Source organism: Callospermophilus lateralis, chromosome 2 (genome assembly GCF_048772815.1).
Source record: "Callospermophilus lateralis isolate mCalLat2 chromosome 2, mCalLat2.hap1, whole genome shotgun sequence".
Classification (NCBI taxonomy): Eukaryota; Metazoa; Chordata; class Mammalia; order Rodentia; family Sciuridae; genus Callospermophilus; species Callospermophilus lateralis.
The window spans coordinates 189,121,228-189,144,591 of NC_135306.1; the positions used below are offsets into that span (position 1 = coordinate 189,121,228).

The window sequence follows — 23,364 nt, forward strand, 5'->3', positions numbered from 1 at the left end:
CAATTGAACCCCCTTCCAATATGCATATATAGATATAGATCTCCTTTTAGAATCTGCAGCTCCCAGCATCGGAGGGAGAAAAGGAATAGTCTGGTCCACTGTAAGCTAACACATCTCATAGTTATTCTCCCACCTCCATTCCCCACTGTTTTGTTTTTTGGTTTTTTTTGTTTTTAATGAAAGTTGCAAACAAATGTCCCTTTTGACCCTCATTCAAAATTAACATCTACAAGTAATCATTAAGCCTGAGGAAGTCTGGTAGATTTGGTTCCCTAATATGGCATGAAGAAAATTTCCCTAGGCTGAAGTGTGCTAGAGATTTAAATTTGAAATAATAATAATAATATCTATGGCAGTTTATTTTCTTTTTTAATATAGTCTCTGCATGAAAACTGTCTCATAGTAAACTCCTAATGAATGTTTAAGTTCCCTTTTTTAGAGATGAAATTTGATCTTTTTCTTTTCTAGAGGAAGTAACAATTCCCAAGAGTTTGGATTCCACCTATGTGTGTGTCCTGGTGTCTCTCTAAGCTGCTGCTCACTTTGCTTTCTGTATTGTAGTCATTTAGGAGAAGGCCCCATGGCAAGATCAATAATCCAGATTAATAGCCAGTTCTCCTTTTTCTGCTGTAAAATGAGGCAGGGAGTGTAGGTCTGCAGAAACCAGTTCAGCCCAAAATTTTTAACAAAGATTTCCCAATGTGTGCAAAAGAGTATTCCCCAGGAGAGAATTCTGTTCCAGAGTATGTAGTTAAAAGGAAACACAACTGTACATGTATGGGCTTCTCTGTCTTCCTCTTGTTTTCCTCCAGCTCTCCTCTGATGCATTCACCTCACCGGGAGAGAATGCCAGTGTAAACCTGAGATTGCCAATTTCTAGTCTCTAATATGGTCTCTTTTCTCTCTGGCACTGCACTTTTAAGGTCAGTCAGTACATAACCATTACTTTAAAGTCTCCTGAAAAGAATTTCATTCAGTAGTAATTGCTGAATAGGAGCAGATCTAAGGAGCCATTCCTTCTGTTGAAATCATTTCTTTTGTCCTCCCCAAGTAGAGGCCAGCACAGGGAAGAGGAGGTGAGGAATCTTCGTTTGCCATTCAGAGACAGTCATCAGCAGTCCAGGTTTCATCCAAACTCGTGGAGTTCTGTATTCTTATTTTTGTACTGCTTTGATTAGTGGTGTTTTCCAGAAGTCTCCTTATTGTAGGACAGTAGTTTATCTTCTCGTTTCAGATAAAGAGCCTAGACACAGTAAATTGACTTACCCAAGTTCATATGCTCAGGCTTTAGCTAAGGCAGAATTTGAATTCATACTGTGGAGTGTGTCTCAAGGTAAAAGGTCTGTGGACTCTGTCACCACCCTTGAAGGTATAAATTCTAAAGGTATGTGTTCTCAGTAAGATTTTTGTCTTTCTAGTATTTAACCTATTAACTGTGCAGCACCAAAGCTCCACAGGCCACCCTAGTAAATGTTTCCTGATAATATCTTGAAGTCATTTTGTGTAACAGTGGTGAGCAACTGAAAAAGATATAATTGTGTTCACTTCATGAGTTACTTTATTCTGTTTTCTAAAGACAATTATATTTTACTAGACACATAAATATGAAATAATGTTATGAGTGAACTTATATTTTAATAAAATGAAACATTTCCAATTTGTTTCTAAAACACATATTTACAAAACACCATTTGTCTTTTTAACTGCATAATTTGCATGCTGTTGGTTAGAAAGGTAGGAGGAAAGGGCTGGGTGTGCAGCTCAGTGAGGTCAGTGGCAGAACACCTGCCTAGCATGTGAGAGGCCCTGGGTTCAATCTCCAATTCTGAAAAAAAAAAAAAAGAAAGAAACATAAAGAGAAAGACAGATTCTACTAAAAGTGACTCAAATCTGTTAAAAGGATGAAAGTATCTACGTTTTCCACCCAAGTAGTAGTCTGTATTTAATGGAATATACCAGAAATGCTTCCTATATAAGGTAAATTTTCTAAGAGGCCATACAGGAGACTGTATAGTATCGGTTTACTACAGCTAGTAGGAGAACCTTTAGAATATGTCACTCTTCACAAAGATGATTTTTCTAACATCTACTAACTTTGCTTTCAAATTCAAATTGCCATTACAAATCAATTTATTATTTAGATCTTAGAAATTCATCGTATAATTAGGTAACACAGCAGTATTCCTACGTCTTGTTTTATTTTAAAAAGAAAGAGTGAGCAAGTGAAATTTGTGGGGAAGACCAAAGCAATATAAACAACTAGAGGGATTTGTTGAGCTGCACAGAGCCCAGTGTTGATTTAGCTTCACATATTTGTCTACAGTTAGTTTTCATATTGTAAGGCAGTGAATTCACACTATTATAGAGTCCCTCAGAGAACACAGAAGAGACAAATATAAAGCTAATTTCTTATACTAAAAATCTGCGGGCTTACATATGCCGAAAAGCTTAATCTGAATTGCTGTTTTCTTCTAAAAGACTGGTAGAAATGAACTCTGTACCACCTCCAGCATCCCCTGTGCATGCGGGCACAGACACCCATTGAAATTAGGCAAATCCCATAATAACTTGTAGTAGCCAGTTGACCATACTCAAGATTCTGCAATGGCCTTGGCTAAAAGACCTTATTTACAGGATTACACTGGGATAACTTCTCCATTGCAAGTTTTCAGGGAGACAACACTAAGAATAATAGCATCTGTGTACTGGGCAGCTTTTTGTATTTAATTCTTAACAATCTAATGAAGGTACTACAATTAAACTCAGTTTGCAGTTGAAGAGACTGATCCTAAAGAGACTAAAGATGATTCATCCTGCTCTGCAGAGCTGGAAAGTGGTGGAAACAGGATTTGAACTCATGTAGTCTGGTATTTGTGCTCTCCTCCATTATGTCCTAATACTGAAAGAGCCACGTGATCTTGGCACTGTGCTAGCTTTAGTTCCTTGGCCCTTATCAAGTTTTGATGCTTCTCAACTCATTTGTAGCATTTGTTTATTGTAAATAACCCTGGAGGATTCAAAGGTAGCCCACCAGCAATTTATTTACTAACTTAAGAGATTCAGAAAGTAAGATTCTTTTATTTAACATGAATGCCTATAATCCCAGCAGCTTGGGAGGCTGAGGCAGGAGAATCATGAGTTCGAAGCCAGCCTTGGCAACATCAAGATGCTAAGCAACTCAGTGAGACCCTGTCTCTAAATAAAATACAAAATAGAGCTGGGGATGTGGCTCAGTGGTCGAGTGCCCCTGAGTTCAATCCCTGGTATCTCCTCCTCCCCCACAAAAAAATGCTCATTCTCATTAGAAAGTAGAAAATATTCTTCTAGAGACTTTGTCAACAAAATTAACATGAGAAGAAAGGAGATTTTCTTGACCTTACAAATGATAGGATTTCCTGAGAACTTTGCTTACTCTGAAAAACTGTCTACTATGGCATAAATGCTTTATCCTTCAGGAGACCTATACTTTGACAAGGCATATTAAATATTTTTGTTTTCCAGAACACCCTTGCAGGATAGGTCAGTATTAATAACTTGATTCATGCAGGAGATGGTCTGATATGCCTAAGATCTCACAGCAGTTCCTAAACCTGCAGTACCTCCTTGGAGTCTTATACTTGGTTGGTATTGCCTTATAGTCTTTTACTTCCAAGAAAAGCCAAATCCACCAGAATTCAAAATAGATGTTAAATGCTTTGCAAGCAAGTATAGGGCAGTAGGCATAGAAAAATGTTTCCACTTTCACCTGGGACCTTTTTGTCTAAAACATTTCATTTAAATTATATAGTTCCCTTAAAAGTATAAAAACATACCCCTCAAGTTTAGTCTAAGCTATAGAAATCCACTTTTGCATCAGCAAAAAATAATTTGTATGCTTGGAAGATGACTTAGTACTTTCCAGGTGACCTATCATAGTTCCTTCTCCAATATTTTCTTATTTCTTTGATGAGAACATCATCTTCACCTCTACCAGGAAATTAAGAAATGTTTTTCAGGCAGGTAGCTTTTTGTAGTTCCCCTTTAAGCCAGAACAGACCAATACTGTGGTCTAGAGAATGGAGACTTTAGTTCTTTCTGAAGTGCTTTGCTTTCCCCTTAGGTAATTAGAAATAATTTTAAAATTAGCCAATTTGAGTTTCTATAATTAGTCTAGCTACTTAGGCAGATCACACCAGAACTCTAAACCAGTCTGTTTTTAACTGTTATCTTAAGAAAGTTAATTTTAACAGCTCTTAAAGCATTTGGTTTTTATTTGATGATGTTGATGCTATCTCCAAGAAATACCCTAACAGAAACCTCCTGTTTTTCTTTCATTCCTCTCGTTCTCCTCTCTCCTCCCTCCCCTGCTGTCCTCTGAGAGGTGTTTGCTCTAGTTTCCTGAGGTCAAGACACTCCTCGAATGCACACAGCTGGCTTCAGGAGACTGTCCAGGTTTGAGGTCATACAGGAGGACTGAGTTTAGCTTTCGGGTCTCATGCACATCATATCTGTAAATTGTTGATAAGGCTTTTTTATTGTATATATTTAAAAAGATGAAACCAACTGAATGTTTACAGTAGGAAGACTGTATGAGAAACAAAAGGTGGCATTGGGGGCAGGGAGATAACCTCAGAAATCACAGATCTTCACTGGGTTGTAGGGTTACAGGTTTGTCTTTGCTTTAGTAAGTTAAGTTTTACACAACCTGTGTCAAGGTGAAAATGCTTTGATCAGCATCATTGTCAGCACTGTTTACTCTCTGCTTTTAATAGTCATGCTTATTTATATCCAGATTAAGAGTTCTCTCTGAGAAGTGTGATGTTCTTCCTAGTAAGTCGTAGTCAGCTGAGTGTGCGGAGCTGCTTGTAGCCCAGTGGTAATGCTGTCCTGCCGGCTCCTCTGTGCTTACTGCACGTGCCAGATGGTGAAAACAAGTGGAGGCAAATCAGCAGCCTCTTTCCTCTAACAGGAGAACCGAGAGAAAGAGAGCAGCTACAGTTGTCTTCCCTGGGCTCTGCCCAGCAGTCCAGTCGTCCTAGAGTGCCGCCTTTTTGTTAGACTCGGCACTGGCTGGTGGAAAGCCAGAAGGCCATGTAGTAAGACAGACCTGATCCAGTCCCAGGCTGCCATTCACTTCCTGCATGAGATTAGGCAGTTATTTCCTTTCACTGAGAACCAGTTTCTTCGTATACAAAATAAGGATCAGTGATACTTTACAAGGTTTATATGAGGGCTAAGAGAAGGAAAAAGCCAGAGTACTCAATAATCACTGGCTCCCAATCTTGTCCTTCCCCCTTTTCTAGTCCTGCCTGTTCTTCACAGTTCATGTTCCGCTTACTCAAAGCTGCTTCTCTGAAGCACACACTTGGCACAGCACACTGCCTCAGTATTGTTTGTTCTATATAGAAGCTTTTTTTAAACTGGCAAATTGAGTACAGGGGTGCTTTATCACTGAACTACCTCCCCAGTCTTTTTCGTATTTTATTTTAAGATAGATTCTCAGTTGCTGAGGGCCTCACTAAGTTGCTGAGGTTGGCCTCAAACTTGGGATCTCCCACCTCAGCCTCCTGAGTCTGGGATTACAGGCCTGTGCCACCACTCCCAGCTTCCTACAAGCTTCTTGAGAGTTTAAGCTCTCTTTAGATCTTCCTTGTCTGCAGTACTTCTGTTGCGTGCAGCAGTCTCAGATGTGCGAGAGTGCAGAATTGGAAAATGGCAAGTGATTCCCCAGGCATGTAGTCTCCCTACTCCAAACTCTGTGCTCAAGAAGGTGTTGAGTCCACTACATTTTCTTGGCACAATAAGGGAAATAGCCTGAGAAGTATTTTCTTAAGTTATGGCACCTAAAGGGAGCTATCAAATCCAGAAAAGGGTTCTTGTTCTTCCATTGGTACAGAGAGAACTAGTTTGAGTATGTCTCTTTAATAAGACAACGTGCTCCAAAAAATGACTTTTGACGTATTTGAAAGAAAGCAGTTACTTATACACACTTAACCAAATAATTGTTCTCTAACAGAAAAATCTGTGGCCTTCCACTGAAGATGCATTTTTTGGTAACAATGGGACAGAGGGAGGAAGAAGACACCTGTTCAGCAAGCCCGTGAGGGACTAATGTCATAGCTACATCATAGCCACATCAGACACAACAGCCCAGAAAATGACCATCAGATGGAGCTAAATATTATTTTTTTAATACATGTGAACACACAATTCCTAGGAGAATCAAAACCCTTTGACTCATAGGCAAGATTCTAAGTAGAGGTCGGTCTCACAGTACAAGTCAAAAGTATCAAACAATGCTAGGATTACATTCAAGATTTGGCATTTTATGCTTAAATGAATCTTTATCTATATGACCAAAACTTTTTTCTTTTCTATTCTGCTGTGTTGCCCAGGTGGGCTTGAACTTTGGGGTCTTCCAGCCTCAACTCAAATAGCAGGGATTATAGGTGTGTCCAACATGCCCCACTCCAGAACTTGTTTTCTAAAAGAAAAATAGGCACCTTTGTTATTTTGCAGTCTTAAATTTGGAAGCTCTATCATTACCCTCCTTGGTTTTCATTTTTTTAATAATTCTTCACCTTTTGGTGTATGTCATTTTAAGCTATGACACAAGAATAGTATATTTCTCTGCTATAATTAATCTATTATATTCAAGTACTAATCTGTCATTCTTCACCTTTAAAAGCAAACAGAAGAAAAACTTTTTGATATTTTTAACTTCAAGGGAGTATTTTCACAGCTGTTACATAGTTGTTAAGAATGGAACAAAATCTTGGGGCTTGATCTTTTTCACTTTTTCCCAAAAAATACTTGGTTCTTAGAATAGCCTAGCAACCGAAACTTGAAGTTCAGTGAAAAGCTTGACAAAATAATGATCTGCTTTTGGTGCTTCTGCTCACCAGTTCATGTGTGTGGAGAAAAACCAGCCTTGCCACCTTTTTACTGTTTTGGATGTTTTGGAGCCTTGCATTGTGGGACAGCACAAGAGAGATGTTTCTAATGTGTTATATCTGTGTCTCTTGTCATTGAGGTCATTGTCATGAGAAAACACCGGACAACAGCCATGACAAACAGAAATATTTTGACAACTCACAGTCACTGGATGCTGCTGAAGAAGAGCCCTTTGAGAGAGGAACAGAGGAGGACCCTGTATTCTCTGTTGAGAATTCAGGGAGAGACTCAGATGCCCTTAGACTTGAAAGTAAGTTGATTTGACCTGGGCTGTGCTTCTGGGGAAAAATCAACTCTCTCGATCTTTAAGCTTTGGCTTTTCCCTCATTTCAAGAGTTCGCTTCCTCCTGTTTAACAGCCACTCGTGTTGTATAATCATGAGGGTGACTCTCAGCCGCAAGGCAGAAAACAAGCTCTAATGTGATAGTGGTCTCCATACTTCCTCTTTCCTCCACCTCACTGTCTTTTGCTAGAACAAATTTGATTCATTATATACCAATCTTTCTTCTCAGTGTTGTTATTCTATTAAGTCACTGAAAATAGAAAAATCAGCTATATATACACTAACCCAATAAAATTTACAAGTGTAGAATAATGGACATGCCACCATTCCACTTTCTGACATTTTGAGCTGTGCCATGCTGAACAGTTTGTCAATTTAGAATGGCCAAAATGAATGACTTCTTTTTAGTATTCACTCTTCTTGACCAGTTTTCTGAAGTTTGAACTACACCTAACTCTCCACTTCTTGAAACTCTTTTCTCTCCTCTTGGTTTCTAGAATCACTTGCTCTTGCCTACCCTCAAGACCGACTCTTTAAGTTTCCTTTACTTATTCTTTATTCTGCTCTCTATCTGTGGAGCTACCCAGTATCTAAACTTGGTCTTCTTATTCCTCTGTGTCTTACCTGGTGGTGACTCAGACACCTTGAATATACCAGTGACTTCAAAGCTGTGCGCTCAGCTAAGAAGTTCTGTAAAACTCCAGTTTTTATATCTACATTTTTAGCGAGCCCTTATCTTGATATGCCAGAGGTACTTGACTTTATTTTTATCCCACTATTGAACTTGACTTTATTTTCATTCTATTTTCTGAGCTGCTTCTAATTCCTGTATCCCCTTTCAATGTAGCACAACTGACTCAGCCACCACTATAACCAATCAGTTTCTAAGACCTGTAGAGTCCACCATCTTCTTGTCTATTTCCTCGCCACTGCCTGTATTCAAACTTTGTTTTTATCTTTGGTGTTGCAGTAGCCTTTTACTTTAGTCTCTACATGTGGAGAGAGACAAAGACAAAGCAAGTGAATATACATAATTGGTACCTATTTTTGAAAATAGAAGTAGGGCTAGGGTTATAGTTCAGCAGTAGAGTGCTTACCTAGTGCAGGAGAGGCCCTAGGTTCGATCCTCACCACCACATAAAGACAGAGCCGCCACTATTACCACTTTCTGTGTGTCCAAAGAGTTGTTTCTAAAATGTTATTCTGATCAGGTAAGTTGCATAGATTGAAGTGTTTTCAGTGGCTATTACTAAAGTAAGAATCCAGAAGTCTTAGTTGGGGATACGAAGCAGTTTAGCCCCTACTTCCCTCTCTAGCTGTGTCACCTACTAGTGTGCTACATGACAGGAAGCACAGATGTTTTTACCATTCTCCTCTCACGGCATGCTGTCTTGAGCCTCTTATCTTTTCGGACAGGCTGGGAGTGACTCCTACATACACTTTTTAAATGGATAGCTCTCCAAGATCCAGCTCAAATGCCACTTTCTCCATGAAGCATTCATGATGGTCTCCAAGCATTTAGGTTGTCCTCAATGGTCTTGTTTCTACTATTTTTCAAAGCACTTTTCATATACTATTAATTGTTTGCATATCTTGTCTCCCATCAGACAATGAGCTTCTTATATACCATGTCCTATGCAATTTGACATTCCTTGTGAACTGCCCATATTGCCTTCCTATATAAATTGGATTAATATATTTACAGCTACAGAATCTTTTCTTTTAATATTGTATATAAAAAGTGATGTCTCAGAGAAGAAAGACCTCAAAGGGAAGGAACACCACTGGTGCTGATGAAAACACAACAGTGGTGATTTTCCTCCAGTCATGACCTTCACAGGTTTAGGAAAGTAGATTAAGCCATTTTACCCATTGGACTTTAAGGAAATTAAACCCCATTTATCAACTCAAAAAGATGTATTTATTCTTAACCTGATGTTTATAATTGGGACTACTCCTCCCTGATACCTAGCACTTCATGTCTCTTTTTTGGCATTAAGATACCTGTACAACTCAATGAGCATCATGAGGTTGCTTGCTAAACTAAGAATCCACAGAAATTAAACTGAGTAATAAGTGATATTTTAGTCATTTATAGAAACAGTATTTATTCCAAAACAATAGAACTCCACTGTGACTAGGATATTTACAACTACCAAAGAAGTTCTTCCCCCGCCACCCAGGACAGTTCAGAATAAAACCCAAGTAGCATCTTGCCCTTTGTCTCTCTTTTTTTGGACACATCATTGCTGAGACAGGTCTTAACAGTGTGGTTTCTTTAGTTGCATGATCCCCATGTAGTTCCATCCTGTTCCCATACTAGGGATAAATATAGTTGCCCTGAGACTAGGTTTTTTTCCAGGTCCCTTTCAGCACCATGTAGACTGTCTCTTAGGGTGGATTCCTTTTCACATTTCTAATTCAGTCTGTAATATGATGGTGACACTCCTGTTTACTGTCTTTATGATCTGTTTAAATTCTGGGCATACCCTTTTCTTATTCCCCAGGTTCTAACAGCAAGTCCACAGAACTACATTGATACCAGTAGGCTTCCTATAGTGTGGTTATCAGAGTCAGAAAAACTCCCACTTTTTAATACAAATAGTGTTATAAGCATATACATTAAAGAAAACTTTTGACATTTTTGAAAAACCTATATTTGGAGGAAAATTTAAAGATACAAATAGTTGAATTCTCTCCAGTTGCCACTATCATGGTAATTACTAACTTCGTGTGACATTTTATAATTTACAAAGTATTGTGAATTATGTACTAACCTTATGAAGTAGATATTATTCAGCCCTTCTTATAGAGAAGAAATTGAGACTCAGAGAAATTGCCTGAGATCTTCAGCAGGTGGTATAACTAAAGTTCATCCTGAAACCTTCAGACCTTTGTTTCTCTTAAATAGGGGTTTGATGCATTAGAACTTGATTGATTGATTGATGATTTGATTGTGGTATTAGAGATTAAACTCAGGGGCTTTTGCATGCTAGACGAGCACTCCATCAGTGAACTACATCCAGCCCTTTTAATTTTTCAGACAGGATCTGACTGAGTTGCCCAGACTGGCCTTGAACTCAGGATCCTCCTGCCTCAGCTTCCCCCAAGTCTCTGGGATTACAGTTTTGCACCATTGCACCTGGAAGAACTTTAGGTTTTTAATTGATAAGGTCATATTTCAAAAAAGTCTAGAATCTAGTACTACCTTTAGTTCATTAAGCAGAATAGTTTAATGTCAGAAAAGTACAAAAGTGATTTCAGAATAAAGGTCAGTTTCTGTCCTTTATTGTTTACAACCTTACACCAATAAATGTGTATCAGTATGAGAGAGTTTTATTTGATTGTCCCTTTTTTATTTCTCATTTTGCTAAGAATTGGTGAAATTGTGTCACTGATTAACATTTGAAAATCACTGCTTTACCTCATCATCTAGTTCAGAATTCCTTCCTAGCAACCCTTACAGTGGAAGGAAGAACATAGGTTTTATAGTCAGAGATATTGTTGTCATGCTCTGGCTCTACACCTACTAGTTGTTAAATCTTGAGCACATTATTTGACCTTCCTCAGCCTTCTTTTTCTTGTTTATTTTAACTTTTTTAAATGTTTCTTACAATGATTTTTGAGTAATTTGGAAAGCATTTATTTTAGTTCCAGGTACACAGTTGGAATTCAATAAACATTCACTTCTATAAACATAGACATGACTGTACTCCTTCAGGACTTAAGAGGCTGCTTGTGAACCAAAATCCTCACAAACCCATAGATAAAATATATGCTCAACCTCTTTCCTCTGAGAAATATTTTGTGGTTACATTCAAATATTTTGTTCTTTTTTGTCCTATTATTGTTTAATATATATGTATATAGTTTTGTGTTTCCAACTTGATTCTAAATTGGTTATATTTAATTCTTTGGGGTCAGGAACTTTCGTTTTCTTTTTGCTCCCATCTGTATAGCTTCAAGTACAGAGATAGTCACCTCACAGTCATTTATTTATCTAAATAAATAAAGATTTGGTGGTGGTTGTTCTTTTTCTAACTCATATCACTTTATGATCTATTGATTGCTCACCTTTGGGGTATAGATGAAGATGTGTATATATTCAGCGTTTTTCTTTAGAAATTCCTGTGACCCCAACCCAGCAACCTTTGGAAAGGCCTAAAGGCTGCCAATAGCAGAAGCATGCAGTAAGTTCTGAAGTGTCTTTTCATTAGAACATCAATTTCCATTAATGAAAGCCTCTCTGTCTTAAGAATTTTATTAAAATGATATGTATTACCATATGTTAGGGGCACAGGGAAGCAGTAACCTTTGGGAATTGGGTTTGCAGAACTTGTGCAGGTAAATGACATGAATGCTTTTCAAATAGTAGTGCCTACAGAAAGGAAGTAAGGTTTCCAAACACAGAATCCATGTGTAACTGTGACTATACACAGGTAACAGTTACTGCAGTTCCTCTTGGCCAAAAGCCAGTTTTCTTTAAGCCCATATTCTTTGCTGGAGCCAAACCTATCAAAAGCCTTTTCCTATTTCAAGACTGGGTACAAAGAATCCTACGGTTGCCATAGGAAAAGGAAGGAAAAGAATCTAAGATAAGATGAGGGATTCTTAGAAACAACTCTGTGAACACAGTCAGATGCCAAGCAACTCTTCCAGTGAAGTTGCTATTTGGGGTCCCAGTAGCATCCCTGTAGAGCTGCCTTCCTGAGTGATCTGCAGAGAACTTTTAAATCACACAGTGCACCAGACACTACGCTAGTGTTCCAGTGTTCAACTTCATATTGCACGCCCATCAGCAGGGTTGACAGTGCATTAGCAATTGACAAGGCAGACCTTAAAGTTAAAAGACCTGAAAAGCCAGTGGACAAGACAAAGGCAAAAGAAGCAGAGATCCTCAAGAACCTCACAAACCAGTTGTTCCCAGGTCCTCATTAATGCCTTCCACACCTGTGTGTCTGCTGTGTGCCAGGTGCAGTGATGGACTTTAGGAACATCAGAGCAAACAAAAGAGAAACTGAAAATCAGGCCTCTTAGCCCTGCATATATTATAATACCAGCTACTTAATTTAGGCAAGTAACTGACTGCTTTTGTCTGAATATCCTAAAGAAAAAGGTTTGACAAACCCATATGCTTATTTCAGAACACAATTAAAAATAATAATAATTAGGGGCTGGAGTTGTGGCTCAGCGGTAGAGCTCTCGCCCAACACTCTCGAGTCACTGGGTTTGATCCTCAGCACCACATTAAAATAAATAAATAAAGGTATTGTGTCCAACTATAACTAAAAAAATAAAAATTAAAAAAAATAATAAAAAAGCAGTAGAAAGCAACAGATTGGTTTGGAAAGCCTAAAAGGAACTTACTTGAAAAGACAGCAGTACATTTTGTAGTCACTTGTATGAATAAAGAGAAGAACCCTATGGCTTTTTCAAGGAAGAGTTTTAGAGATTTCTAACAGTGCCCCCAATTTGTTATCAGACCTTCCCACTTTTCTGCAGTAGAAAATGGGATGAGAGGCGGAGATGCCACCAGAGCTGTGGGTGACATTGTTGACCTGTGAATATGGCTCAAAGCTTTAAGTCATTTGCAACTGCGGTAGTCATCCATGTTTCTCACCCCCAGCCCCCAGCATTTCTAAGATGCGTTGCTCACTGCAGCTGTAGATCTGGTTGGTTTGAGTATGAGCATCCTCATGTTGCCTGATTAATATGATGTTCTAAACCCGTAAACAAGCAGAGTTGCCAACTGAAGGTTATTGCACTGGAACAACAGACTGGCATTGTCTGAGCCATCAACCAGAGTTCTCTGATTAATCAATCAGTACTTGTTACAAAAGGAGGAATAAGCAATTTGCTTTTGTGACCCATCTACTTCCAAAAAAGATGAGGGAAAACTTTCACAGAGCACACAGCGTAAGAGCCAGCCATTAATTCAAAATGAACAACCAAAGTTAAACAGTAAAGAATTTAGGAAACTCAGGATAACATGTACCAAGCCTCCTTGTTATCTAAGCACAGAGGGGAAGTTGCAGGGTTGTGAACATTGAGAAAATGTCAGGTTCTTGGAGGAGAGAGTTTTTGCTTACTCATTGTACCAAAAAGCATCCATGGGAGGCTTTATGTACTTGAACAACATAAATAATAACTTGGTAACCATTTTAGGAAGAAAGTACACTATAACGCACCATAATAAGCTTCATCTTTGCCATCTGTCTTTTTCTTTCTTTTTTAATTCTTTTTATATACAACACCAGGATATAACCTGACATTATCACAAAAGCATGGAACACAACCCACTCCAATTCAGTTCCCATCACGTACTCCTCCACCCACCCCCCACTCCACCCAGCTGCCTTCAATCTATTTACAGTTTACTTTGTTTGTTTCTTTTATTAGTGTCCTGTAGATACACACAATGCCAGGCCTACCATGCCACATGTGTGCATGCACATAGAGAAAGTTCAATCAGATTCGTTTCACTGTTCTTCCCTTTTCCTTTCCCTTCTTACTCCTCACCCCCCCACACTGATCTTTCCTCTATTTTGATGAAATTCTCTCTCCTTTTTTTTCTTACTTTATTATTTTTTTTAATTTCCTTCCCCTTATTTTGAATTAGCTCCCACTAATTCAAAATCAAATTCGACCTTTGACTTTTTGGAACTGGCTTATTTCACTTAGTGTAATGGTCTCCAGTTCCATCCATTTACAAATGCTATGATTTATACAAATCAAATGCTATAATTTCATTCTTCTTTATGGCTAATACTCCATTGCATGTATAACCACATTTTCTTTATCCATTCCTGTGTTGGAAGAGCACCTAGATTGTTTCCATAGCTAGGCTATTTTGAATTGTGCTGCTGTTAATTAACGTCAATGTGGCTACATTAGTGTAGTATTCTGATTTTAAATCTTTTGGATATATACCAAGAAGTGGAATAGCTGGGTCATATAGTGGGTCCATCCCTAGTTTTTTGAAGAATCTCCATACTGCTTTTCAGAGTGATTGCACTAATTTGTAGTCCACCAATAAAATATGAGTGTATCTTTTTCCCCACATCCTCACCAACATTTATTATTATTTGTATACTAGATAATTGCCATTTTGACTGGAGTGAAATGAAATCTCAATGTAGTTTTTATTTGCATGTCCCTAATTGCTAGAGATGTTGAACTTTTTTTATATATATATCTTGAACATTTGTATTTCTTCTTTTGAGAAGTGTCTGTTTAGTTCTTTTGCCTATTTAATTTTGATTAGTTTTTTTTGTTGTTGTTGTTTGGTTTTTGGTGTTAAGTTTTTTTAGTTCTTTTTATATTCTGGATGGTAAGCCCTATTTGAGGAGCTGGTGGTAAAGATCATTTTCATTCTGTAGGCTCTATCTTCATATAAATTTTTGTTTCCTTTGCTGTGAAGCTTTTTTAATATGATGCCATCCCACTTATTGATTTTCTTATTTTATTTCTTGCATTTTAGGAGTCTTGTTAATTTGGTTCCTGTGGTAACATGTTGGAGTGTTGGGCCTACATTTCCTTCTAGCAGGTGCAGGGTTTCTGGTCTAACACCAAGGTCTTTGATCCACTTTGGGTTGAATTTTGTGCAGGGTGAGAGATAGGGGTTTGATTTCATTGTTCCAAGTATGGATTTCCAGTTTTACCAGTACCATTTGTTAAAAAGCAATCTTTTCTCCCAATGTGTGTTTTTTGGCACCTCTATCTAATACCAGATAACTGTATTTTTGTAGTTTGTCTCTGCATCTTGTATTCTATACCATTGCCTTCACGTATGTTTTGGTGCCAGTACCATGCTGTTCTGTTATTATAGTTCTGTAGTATAATTTGAGGTCTGATGTTGTAATATCTCCTGTTTTGCTCTTATCACTATTAGCTATTCTGGGCCTCTTAATTTTCCAATTGAATTTCATGACTGCCTTTTCTAGTTCTGTGAAGAATGTCATTGAAATTTTGATGAGGATTGCATTGATTCTGTATAGCACTTTTGGGAGAATAGCCATTTTAACAATATTAATTCTGCCTATCCAAGAACATAGGAGGTCTTTCCATCTTCTAAGGTCTTCTTCAATTTCTTTCTGTAGTGTTTTGTAGTTTTCTCTTCATTTCTTTTGTTAGACTGACTCCCAAGTATTTTTTTGTTTTCTGTTTGTTTGTTTGTTTTATTTTACTTAGCTTATTGTGAATGGGATAGTTTCCTAATTTCTTTTTCAGCAGATTCATCATTGGAATATAGGAACACATTGATTTATGAGTGATCTTGTATCTGCTACTTTGCTGAATTCACTTATGAGCTCTAGAAGTCTTTTGGTGGATTTTTTGGGGGTCTTCTAAATACAAGAATCATGTCGTCAGCAAACAGATCATTTGAGCTCTTCTTTTCCTGTTTATATCCCTCTAATTTCCTTCTTTTGCCTGATTGCTCTGGCTGTAGTTTCAAAGACTATGTTGAATAGGAGTGGTGAAAGTGAGATCCTCGTTTTGTTGTGTTTTTAAAGAAAATGCTTTCAGTTTTTCTCTATTCGGTATAATATTGGCCTTGAGTTTGTGATATATCATCTCAACAATGTTGAGGTAAGTTCCTTTTATCCCTACTTTTTCTAGTGTTTTAAACACGAATTGGTACTGTACTTCATTAAATGTACTTCATAAATTCTTGACCTTAACTATTTATGTAGTGAATTCCATGTATTGACTTCTGTATGTTGAACAAAAAAAATACATCCCTGGGATAAAACCAACTTGATCGTGATGCACTATCTTTTTAAGCAGTTTGCCACCTATTTTATTAAGAATTTTTGCATTTGTGTTCATCAAGGATATTTCCCTGAAGTTTTCTTTCCTTGATATGGCTTTGTCTGGTTTGGGTATCAAGGTGATAGCAACTTTATAGAATGAGTTTAGCAGTGTTCTCATTTTCTATTTTATAGAAAAATAATCCTCCATTTTATAGAGGATTGGTATTAGTTCTCCTTTAAAGTTCTGGTAGAACTTGGCTGAAAATCTGTCCAGTCCTAGACTTTTCTTTGCTGGAAGGTTTTGATAGCTGCTTCAGTTTTATTTCTTGATATTGATCTGTTTGAGTTTTCTATATCTTCATGGTTCAGTTTGGGTAGGTCATATGTCTCTGGGAATTTGTCAAAGTCTTCAGAATTTTCTAGCTTATTGGACTATAAATTTTCAAAATAATTTCTAATGATTCTCTGTATTTCAGTAGCGTCTGTGCTGATATTTTCTATTTCATCTTGAATTTTGTTAATTTGTTTTCTCTCTTTCTTTTTGTTAGTTTAGCTAAGGGTTCATCAGTCTTGTTTGCTCTTTCAAAAAAAAAAAAAGCTCTTTTGTTTTATTGATCTTTTGTATTTTTTTTATTCCCAGTTTCATTTTAGCTCTGATTTTAATTGTTTCCTGTCTTCTACTGATTTTGGTGGAAATTGTTCTTCTTTTTCTGGGGCTTTGAGGTGTAATATTAGATTATTTATTTGGTATCTTTCTGTTCTTTTGATGCATGAACTCAACACTGTAAACTTTCTTCTTAGAACTGCCTTCATACTGACCCAGAGATTTTGATATGTTGTATCACTAGTCTCATTTACTTCTAAAATTTTTTTTTATTTCTCCCCTGATTTCTTCTGTTATCCATTCATTATTTAAAAGTGTATTATTTAAGCTCCAGGTGTGAAAATGGTTTTTTTCATATCTTATTGTTGATTTCTAATTTTATTTCATTATGTTCTGATAGAATGCAAAGTATTATCTGTTTTTTTATATTTGCTAAGATTTCCTTTGTGACCTATAATATGTCTGTTTTAGAAAATGTTCCATATGCTGCTGAGAAGAAAGTGAATTCCATTGTTGATGGATGAAATAACTATAGATGTCTCTTAGGTCCATATTATTAATTGTATTTTTTAGTTCTTTAGAATGTTAGTTTATGTCTGGATGATCTATCTAGTAGTAAGAAAGATGTGTTAAAGTCTTATATAGAGAGCAAGTGGATGTTTTTCAGAAAATAACATAGCTAGCGTAGCTGTCCTCGTGGCCACATTAGTGGTGTATCTTTGACTACCTGCTATCTAGCTGCTGCATTATTCTCAGCCAGGCTTTTGACAACAGCTCAGTGGCAGAGATGATATTCTGCTATGAATTTTGAAGATTCAAATGGTATTTTCATGAAGGTGAACATTAGAAGTGCCTCTAAGCAGAGCCAACACTTCTGTATAAGTAGGGTTGTAGTCACTGAGTACTTGAATGAGAACTATGTAACTTAATTCCAGGTACAGTGGTTGAGGAAAGCAATGGTTCTGATGAGATGGAGAATTCAGATGAAACAAAGATGTCAGAAGAGATACTGGCTTTGGTGGATGAATTTCAACAGGCCTGGCCGCTGGAAGGCTTTGGGGGAGCACTTGAGATGAAGGGGCGACGTCTAGACTTGCAGGGGATACGCGTGCTGAAGAAAGGTCCCCAGGATGGAGTGGCCAAAAGCTCTTGTTATGGAGACTGCAGAAGTGAAGACGATGAAGCAACAGAGTGGGTAAGTTTACCAACTCAGTTCTCATGGAATTGTGCCCTGGTCCTGGCCTGGGGGCTCCTGGTGTGCAAAGTGTGAAGTTTTTGTTGAGTATGGGAGCACTATTTTACTCCACACTCATGGGTAGCCTTCACATTGGAAATGTACCACAGGAAGCATTTTATGTTACTTACGCATTATTACTCTTCTAGGAGATGGGAGGAAATGAAATGGGTATGAAACCACACTCAAACTTCCTGCAGACTTGGAATTGCCCAGATCAGATCTTTCTTTCAGTGTTCTCTAGACAGGCTTCAAGACTGTGATTTTCATTTCATTAACCATTTTTATTTGTCTTTTTTTCCCCCAATACCGGGAATCAAACCCAGGGCTTTGTGCATGCTAGGCAAGCACAGCTATACTCCCAGCCCCCATTTTTCATTACTTAGCTGGATATGATGGTGCATGCCTTCTTCTCAGCAAACATGAGACTGAGGCAGAAGGATCACTTGAGCCCTGTAGTTCAACATAACAAGACCTGATTTCCAAGCGTATATAAAGTTTCAAAAGATTAACTTAGGTTAAGTTAACTTAACTTAGAAAAGAGAACTTAACCCTAAGACAGGACTGGATTTGCAGGGTTGTGTGGATTGTTTGTTTTTCTTTTGAAACTTTATATTTTAAAAAATATTTTTTAGTTGCTGCATAGCATAAATAATTGTACATATTAATGGGATACAATGGATACTCCAACATACCTGTACAATGTCCAATGATCAGATGGTGTAATTAGTATATCCATCTGGGTTATTCTTAAAGCCATCGAATCCACAGGAATGCGCAGATTTCATAATTGGCCTAATTTGTCCCTGACATACTTCTGTCTTTCAGATCACATTCCAGGTCAAACGTGTAAAGAAACCCAAAGGAGATCATAAGAAAACTCCTGGGAAAAAGGTTGAATCAAACCAAGCAGAAAATGGGCATCGTTACCAAGCAAACCTGGAGATCACTGGTCCCAAGGTGGCATCTCCTGGGCCACAAGGTAAACTTGAATGTTTCAGGTGCCAGTTTCTTCTTTTAGATTTCACTGTCTCATTTCTCACAAAGGATGTGTTTGTGACTTAGAATAGTTTAGGTGAGAAAATAAAAGAACAAATTCAGTTATTGGTACAAAAAGTTTATTTTGATTATATTATATTATATTTACTTGGGTTTTTTTAAACTATTTGGCTTTTATTTTTATCACCTTAAGCTTAAATATCTGATTCTTAACGTGATAGTCTAGTATAATATAGAAAAGTAGGAGTTTTCACCAGACATCTAGGGTTCAAACACCAGTTCTGCCATTTACTTCCCTGTTCCTCATGTTTCTTATCTATAAAATGGGATGATAATAGCATTACTGAACATGGTGGTAGTAAGGATTATATGACTTTATATGTGAATAGTACTTAAAATGCACTGGCACATAGGGCCCAATCAGTAATAGTATGTGTTTGTGAGTCAGAAATCTCTTTTAAGTATTGGATAAATGTTTTAGAACTGTTCCGAGTGAAATAACACATATATGTCACAGTTTGGCATATACTTTCAGGGATTCATATTTGTCCTGAAGTCCATCTATGAGCTCCATGTTAAGGGCCACTGCCATGCACCCAGTTGACTTTCTTTTTCAGCAATTAAATAATGTTGATAGAATTCCTTTTTAAACATGTTATATTCTTTTTTATAAGGGTATTTTTCTATCTTAGACTGAAAATTTATCTCATTTAAAAGTGTCTTATTTGATTGGGTTTAAGTACTTACCAAAACTGAAAGCAAAGGCCCATAAAAAAATATAAATAATGGGGTCAGTTTAGTTGAATCCAAGAACAAACCTGTAATAAATTCTGAGGACACCAAGAAGGATATTTGTTTATGGCTAGAGTTAAAAGTTTGAGTTACTTCTATTATTAAAGGAAGCTGACATTTGTTAACAAGTTACAGGAGGAAGACAACACTTGCCTGTTAGGTCTGTCTCAGTATCAGTGAAAATGATGTCCATACATAAAACATGGAAATGAAGAGCCCACTGAATTTTCATTAAATGTTGTTATTAAATGTCATAGAATTATGAAGGAAGAAAATTTAGATGAATACTTACTTGTTCTTAAGATGAAGAACTTTCCTAAGGAAGAGAGAAAAATAATAATGTGGCACTAGAAAGCACTACAGAATAAAAAGACAAAGGACTGAAAAAAAAGTTTTTCGAATATTTCTATATATTTATAGAATATATGATGAAGGATATCACTATCATTTAAATAACAGATGCACAACTCAACATCAAAAATACAGTATGGTATTTCAGTAAAGTATGAGCAGATTTTTCACCAAATATACATACATACACACACACTTAGGCACTAAACACGTGAGAAATTCAGCTTACTAGCAATCAAAGGAGGGCAAACACAAAAAGTCAGTCACTACTTTCACTTATCAAGTTATTTTTAAATGTGTAATAAACAGCAAAAGCTAATAAAATGAATTTGGGTATAGTTTTACAAGAGACCAAAAAATTTCAAAATATACCAATAATTCTACTTCCAGTAATTTACCCTAAATAAATCATCTAATAGGTAGTACAAAAGATGGCAGTTGATTGTGGGGTTGCTTAATATAGTAAAAGTTTGAAAACAACCTGAATGTTATAGCTGCTTAAGTAAATTACAACATGTCTGTGCTGTGTACTATGCAACCAGGATAGTTTATAATCTAGCAGGTGAACAAATGCAGTGTATAAAATAGCATAGAAATACTTCAATTCTTGTGAAATAGTAAATATGCTCTTTTTATCAACTATATATTTTTTTACATTTCAGTATCTCTGAAATTCAGATACATCTTACCCATTGGTTATATCTTAGAATAGTTGTACTTATTTTCCTTTATTAAATTGCTTAAAACAATATGTACCTTACAACTGATGACATCTTAGATTTGGTGAAATATGGTATAATAAACAAGTGCATAGAAATAAGTGTAGAAAGGAGTTACAAAAAATGCTATTAGTGGTCATCTCCGGGTAATGCAGTGCTTTAGGTAATTTTTTAAAAATTTTCTTCTATAGCCTTTCCATGTTCTAAATATTACATAATAAACCTGTGTTACTTTTTAAACAAAAATCTAAAAGTTTCTTACAAAAGTGGAAATTACAGCCACATATGATTGAAACAGTATGAGAGCACCAAAGCATTGTTAAGTGGACTCAGTTTGGGGTGGGGCATTGAAAATGCTTGCAAGTTAGATCGTGGAACCACTTACTCCCATTAAAATGAGAAGTTCTGAGCATGGAAGACATGTGGAGATACAGGCTCAGTATCCCAATTTTTACATAAATACAGATTCCATCTACTATCAGCTCATAAGCTTCCTGGGAAATCCTGACAATGTTCTAAAACAAAGTATGAAACAGACAGTTTGTGAGCTGTAGGGAAAAAGTTGAGATCATTAAGAGCCATTATAGATTTTCTAAGAACTAATAATAACACTCAACTAATTTCATTTCCTTTTTCGGTTAGGGCTACTAGACTGGAAGACCAGGGAAGTGCCATAGACATAATGTAACTGGATCTCAGCAAGGCATTTAACGAGCCTCTTATGATACCTTGTGAACAAGATGGAGAGATGTGTTCCCATTGCCTGCAGGATAAAGTGCAGACTTCCTAGTGTGGCTACAAGACCCTTTACAGCCTGGCCTCTCTCTACCCTCCAGCACCATTCTCTGAACCAGCCATGTTCTTATTTTACATCTGTGCCTTTGCACATGCCGTTCCCTCTGCCTGGAATGCCCTTATGCCACCTCTGCAGTGCTAAAATACCACTCATCCTTAAACTTCAAACTCAAGTGCCACCTCTTCCTTGGTGCCTGCAAGCAGAATTAGTCGTTCTCTGTGCAAGTGTTCTCTTCCTTCACCCCAGCACTTACCATTATAGTATAATGATGTCTGTTTGCCTTTCTCACTAGACTGTGAGCTCAAGAGCAGGCTGTCTTATTGTTCCTGTGTGTATTGCTAGTGTTTTACACAGTTCTCAGCCCCTTATAATAGGTGCTCAATAAATATTTTTCAAGTGAACTTCTTAAATATAAAAGGAAAATAAGCTTTATTGTAAAACCTATGGTATGTCTAAAGTGATTCTTTTTAATAGAGTTAATTTGAAATTTTTCTAAACCATTCTTTTCTTTTTTATTAAAATCTAAATTTAAACCCCTGCCTGTTCCTCAAATGGTTTTCTGTTATTGGTAAATTCTTATATGATAAAGGTGCTAGGCAGAACTCAAGTTCTTCTCTCATCCATTCCCTTGTAATTCCTTCATAAGTCCCCTACCCAGATGAGACTTGCTTCCACTCTTTTCTTGAGGACTTGATCTAGGAAAAGGGCCTAAACCCAAAAGGTAGTACCTGTGTAGGATATCAACAAACAGAGCTTTATCTGTCATGCTGTCAACACTTGTAATCCCGGCGACAGGGGAGGATGAAGCAGGAAAATCCCAAATTTGAGGCCAATCTGAGCAACTTAGTGATATCCTCAGCAACTTAGCAAGACCCTGTCTCCAAAAACTAGGGATGTAGCTCAGTGGTGAAATGTCACTGGGTTCAATTCCTGATGCCAAAAAAATAAATAAATACATAATAAAACAAACAGCTTTAATAGCGTTGAATAGTGTGCTGATTGGAAGCATTCGTGTGAGAGTCAAATGACCTGGGCTGGATTCCAGCCCTGCCACCTGCTCTATCACATGCTGGGCAGGTCACTCACTCTCTCTGAGTCCCTGTTATCTCACCTGAGATGGGAGGATTAAAGCCTGCCTCCGAGGTTGTGAATGTACAGCACCTAGCCCAGAACCCGAATACAAAGTAAGTGCCCTTGCAACAAATGGCAGCCTTTCCTCATCATCATTTCCCACCCTGATGCTTTTCTTTACAGTAGTGGTTCTCCACCAAAGGGTGATTTTGTCCCCCAGGGATATTTGGCAGCATCTGCAGACATTTTGGGTGGGTGTAACGGGCTGGAGGACAGAGATGCTGATAAACATTCCCCAATGAACAGGACAGGTCTTACAACCAAAATAACTAGCTCAACATGTCAACAGTGTCAGTTTGAGAAACCTTACATTTGAGATATAAGTTGCTTCTAAATTAAATTTGTCCTAATCAAAATATAGGGGGGTAAAATTAAGTAAGATTGCTAACATTGAATATCTTAATTCTGGGGTCTGGGGATATGGCTCAAGTAGTAGTGTACTCACCTGGCATGAGTGAGGCACTGGGTTCGATCCTCAGCACCACATAAAAATAAAATAAAGATATTGTGTCCACCTAAAGCTAAAAAATAAATATTTTAAAAAAATACCTTAATCCTTATTTATATTGATCAACCTTAAATCCAACAAAGCATTCTATTTTTACTTCAACTAATTTCAAGAATAAGGCTTTATTCAAATATGACTTTTACTCCTGTTGCCATGAATGACAAGATTTTAATTAGATCTGTTTGTTGACTGTGGAAATGATTAAACCCTAAAGAATGACTGGCATCACCAAATGCGCTCATCTGGATGAAATAATCACCT

General features: G+C 37.2%; 1 protein-coding gene across 3 annotated transcripts in view; it reads left to right on the forward strand.

The window, feature by feature from the left end:
* Ttc17 (tetratricopeptide repeat domain 17) overlaps positions 1-23,364 on the forward strand; it is a 115,307-nt gene that overhangs the window by 53,191 nt on the left and 38,752 nt on the right. For 2 of the 3 annotated variants that reach the window (XM_076847068.2, XM_076847069.2), the window contains exons 17-19: positions 7,013-7,183; positions 17,509-17,768; positions 18,636-18,789. In XM_076847068.2, coding sequence (XP_076703183.1) covers positions 7,013-7,183; positions 17,509-17,768; positions 18,636-18,789 — 585 coding nt within the window. Of the gene's footprint in view, positions 1-7,012; positions 7,184-17,508; positions 17,769-18,635; positions 18,790-21,310; positions 21,992-23,364 lie in introns of those variants that run through there. The other variant, XM_076847070.2, reaches the window with a different exon arrangement.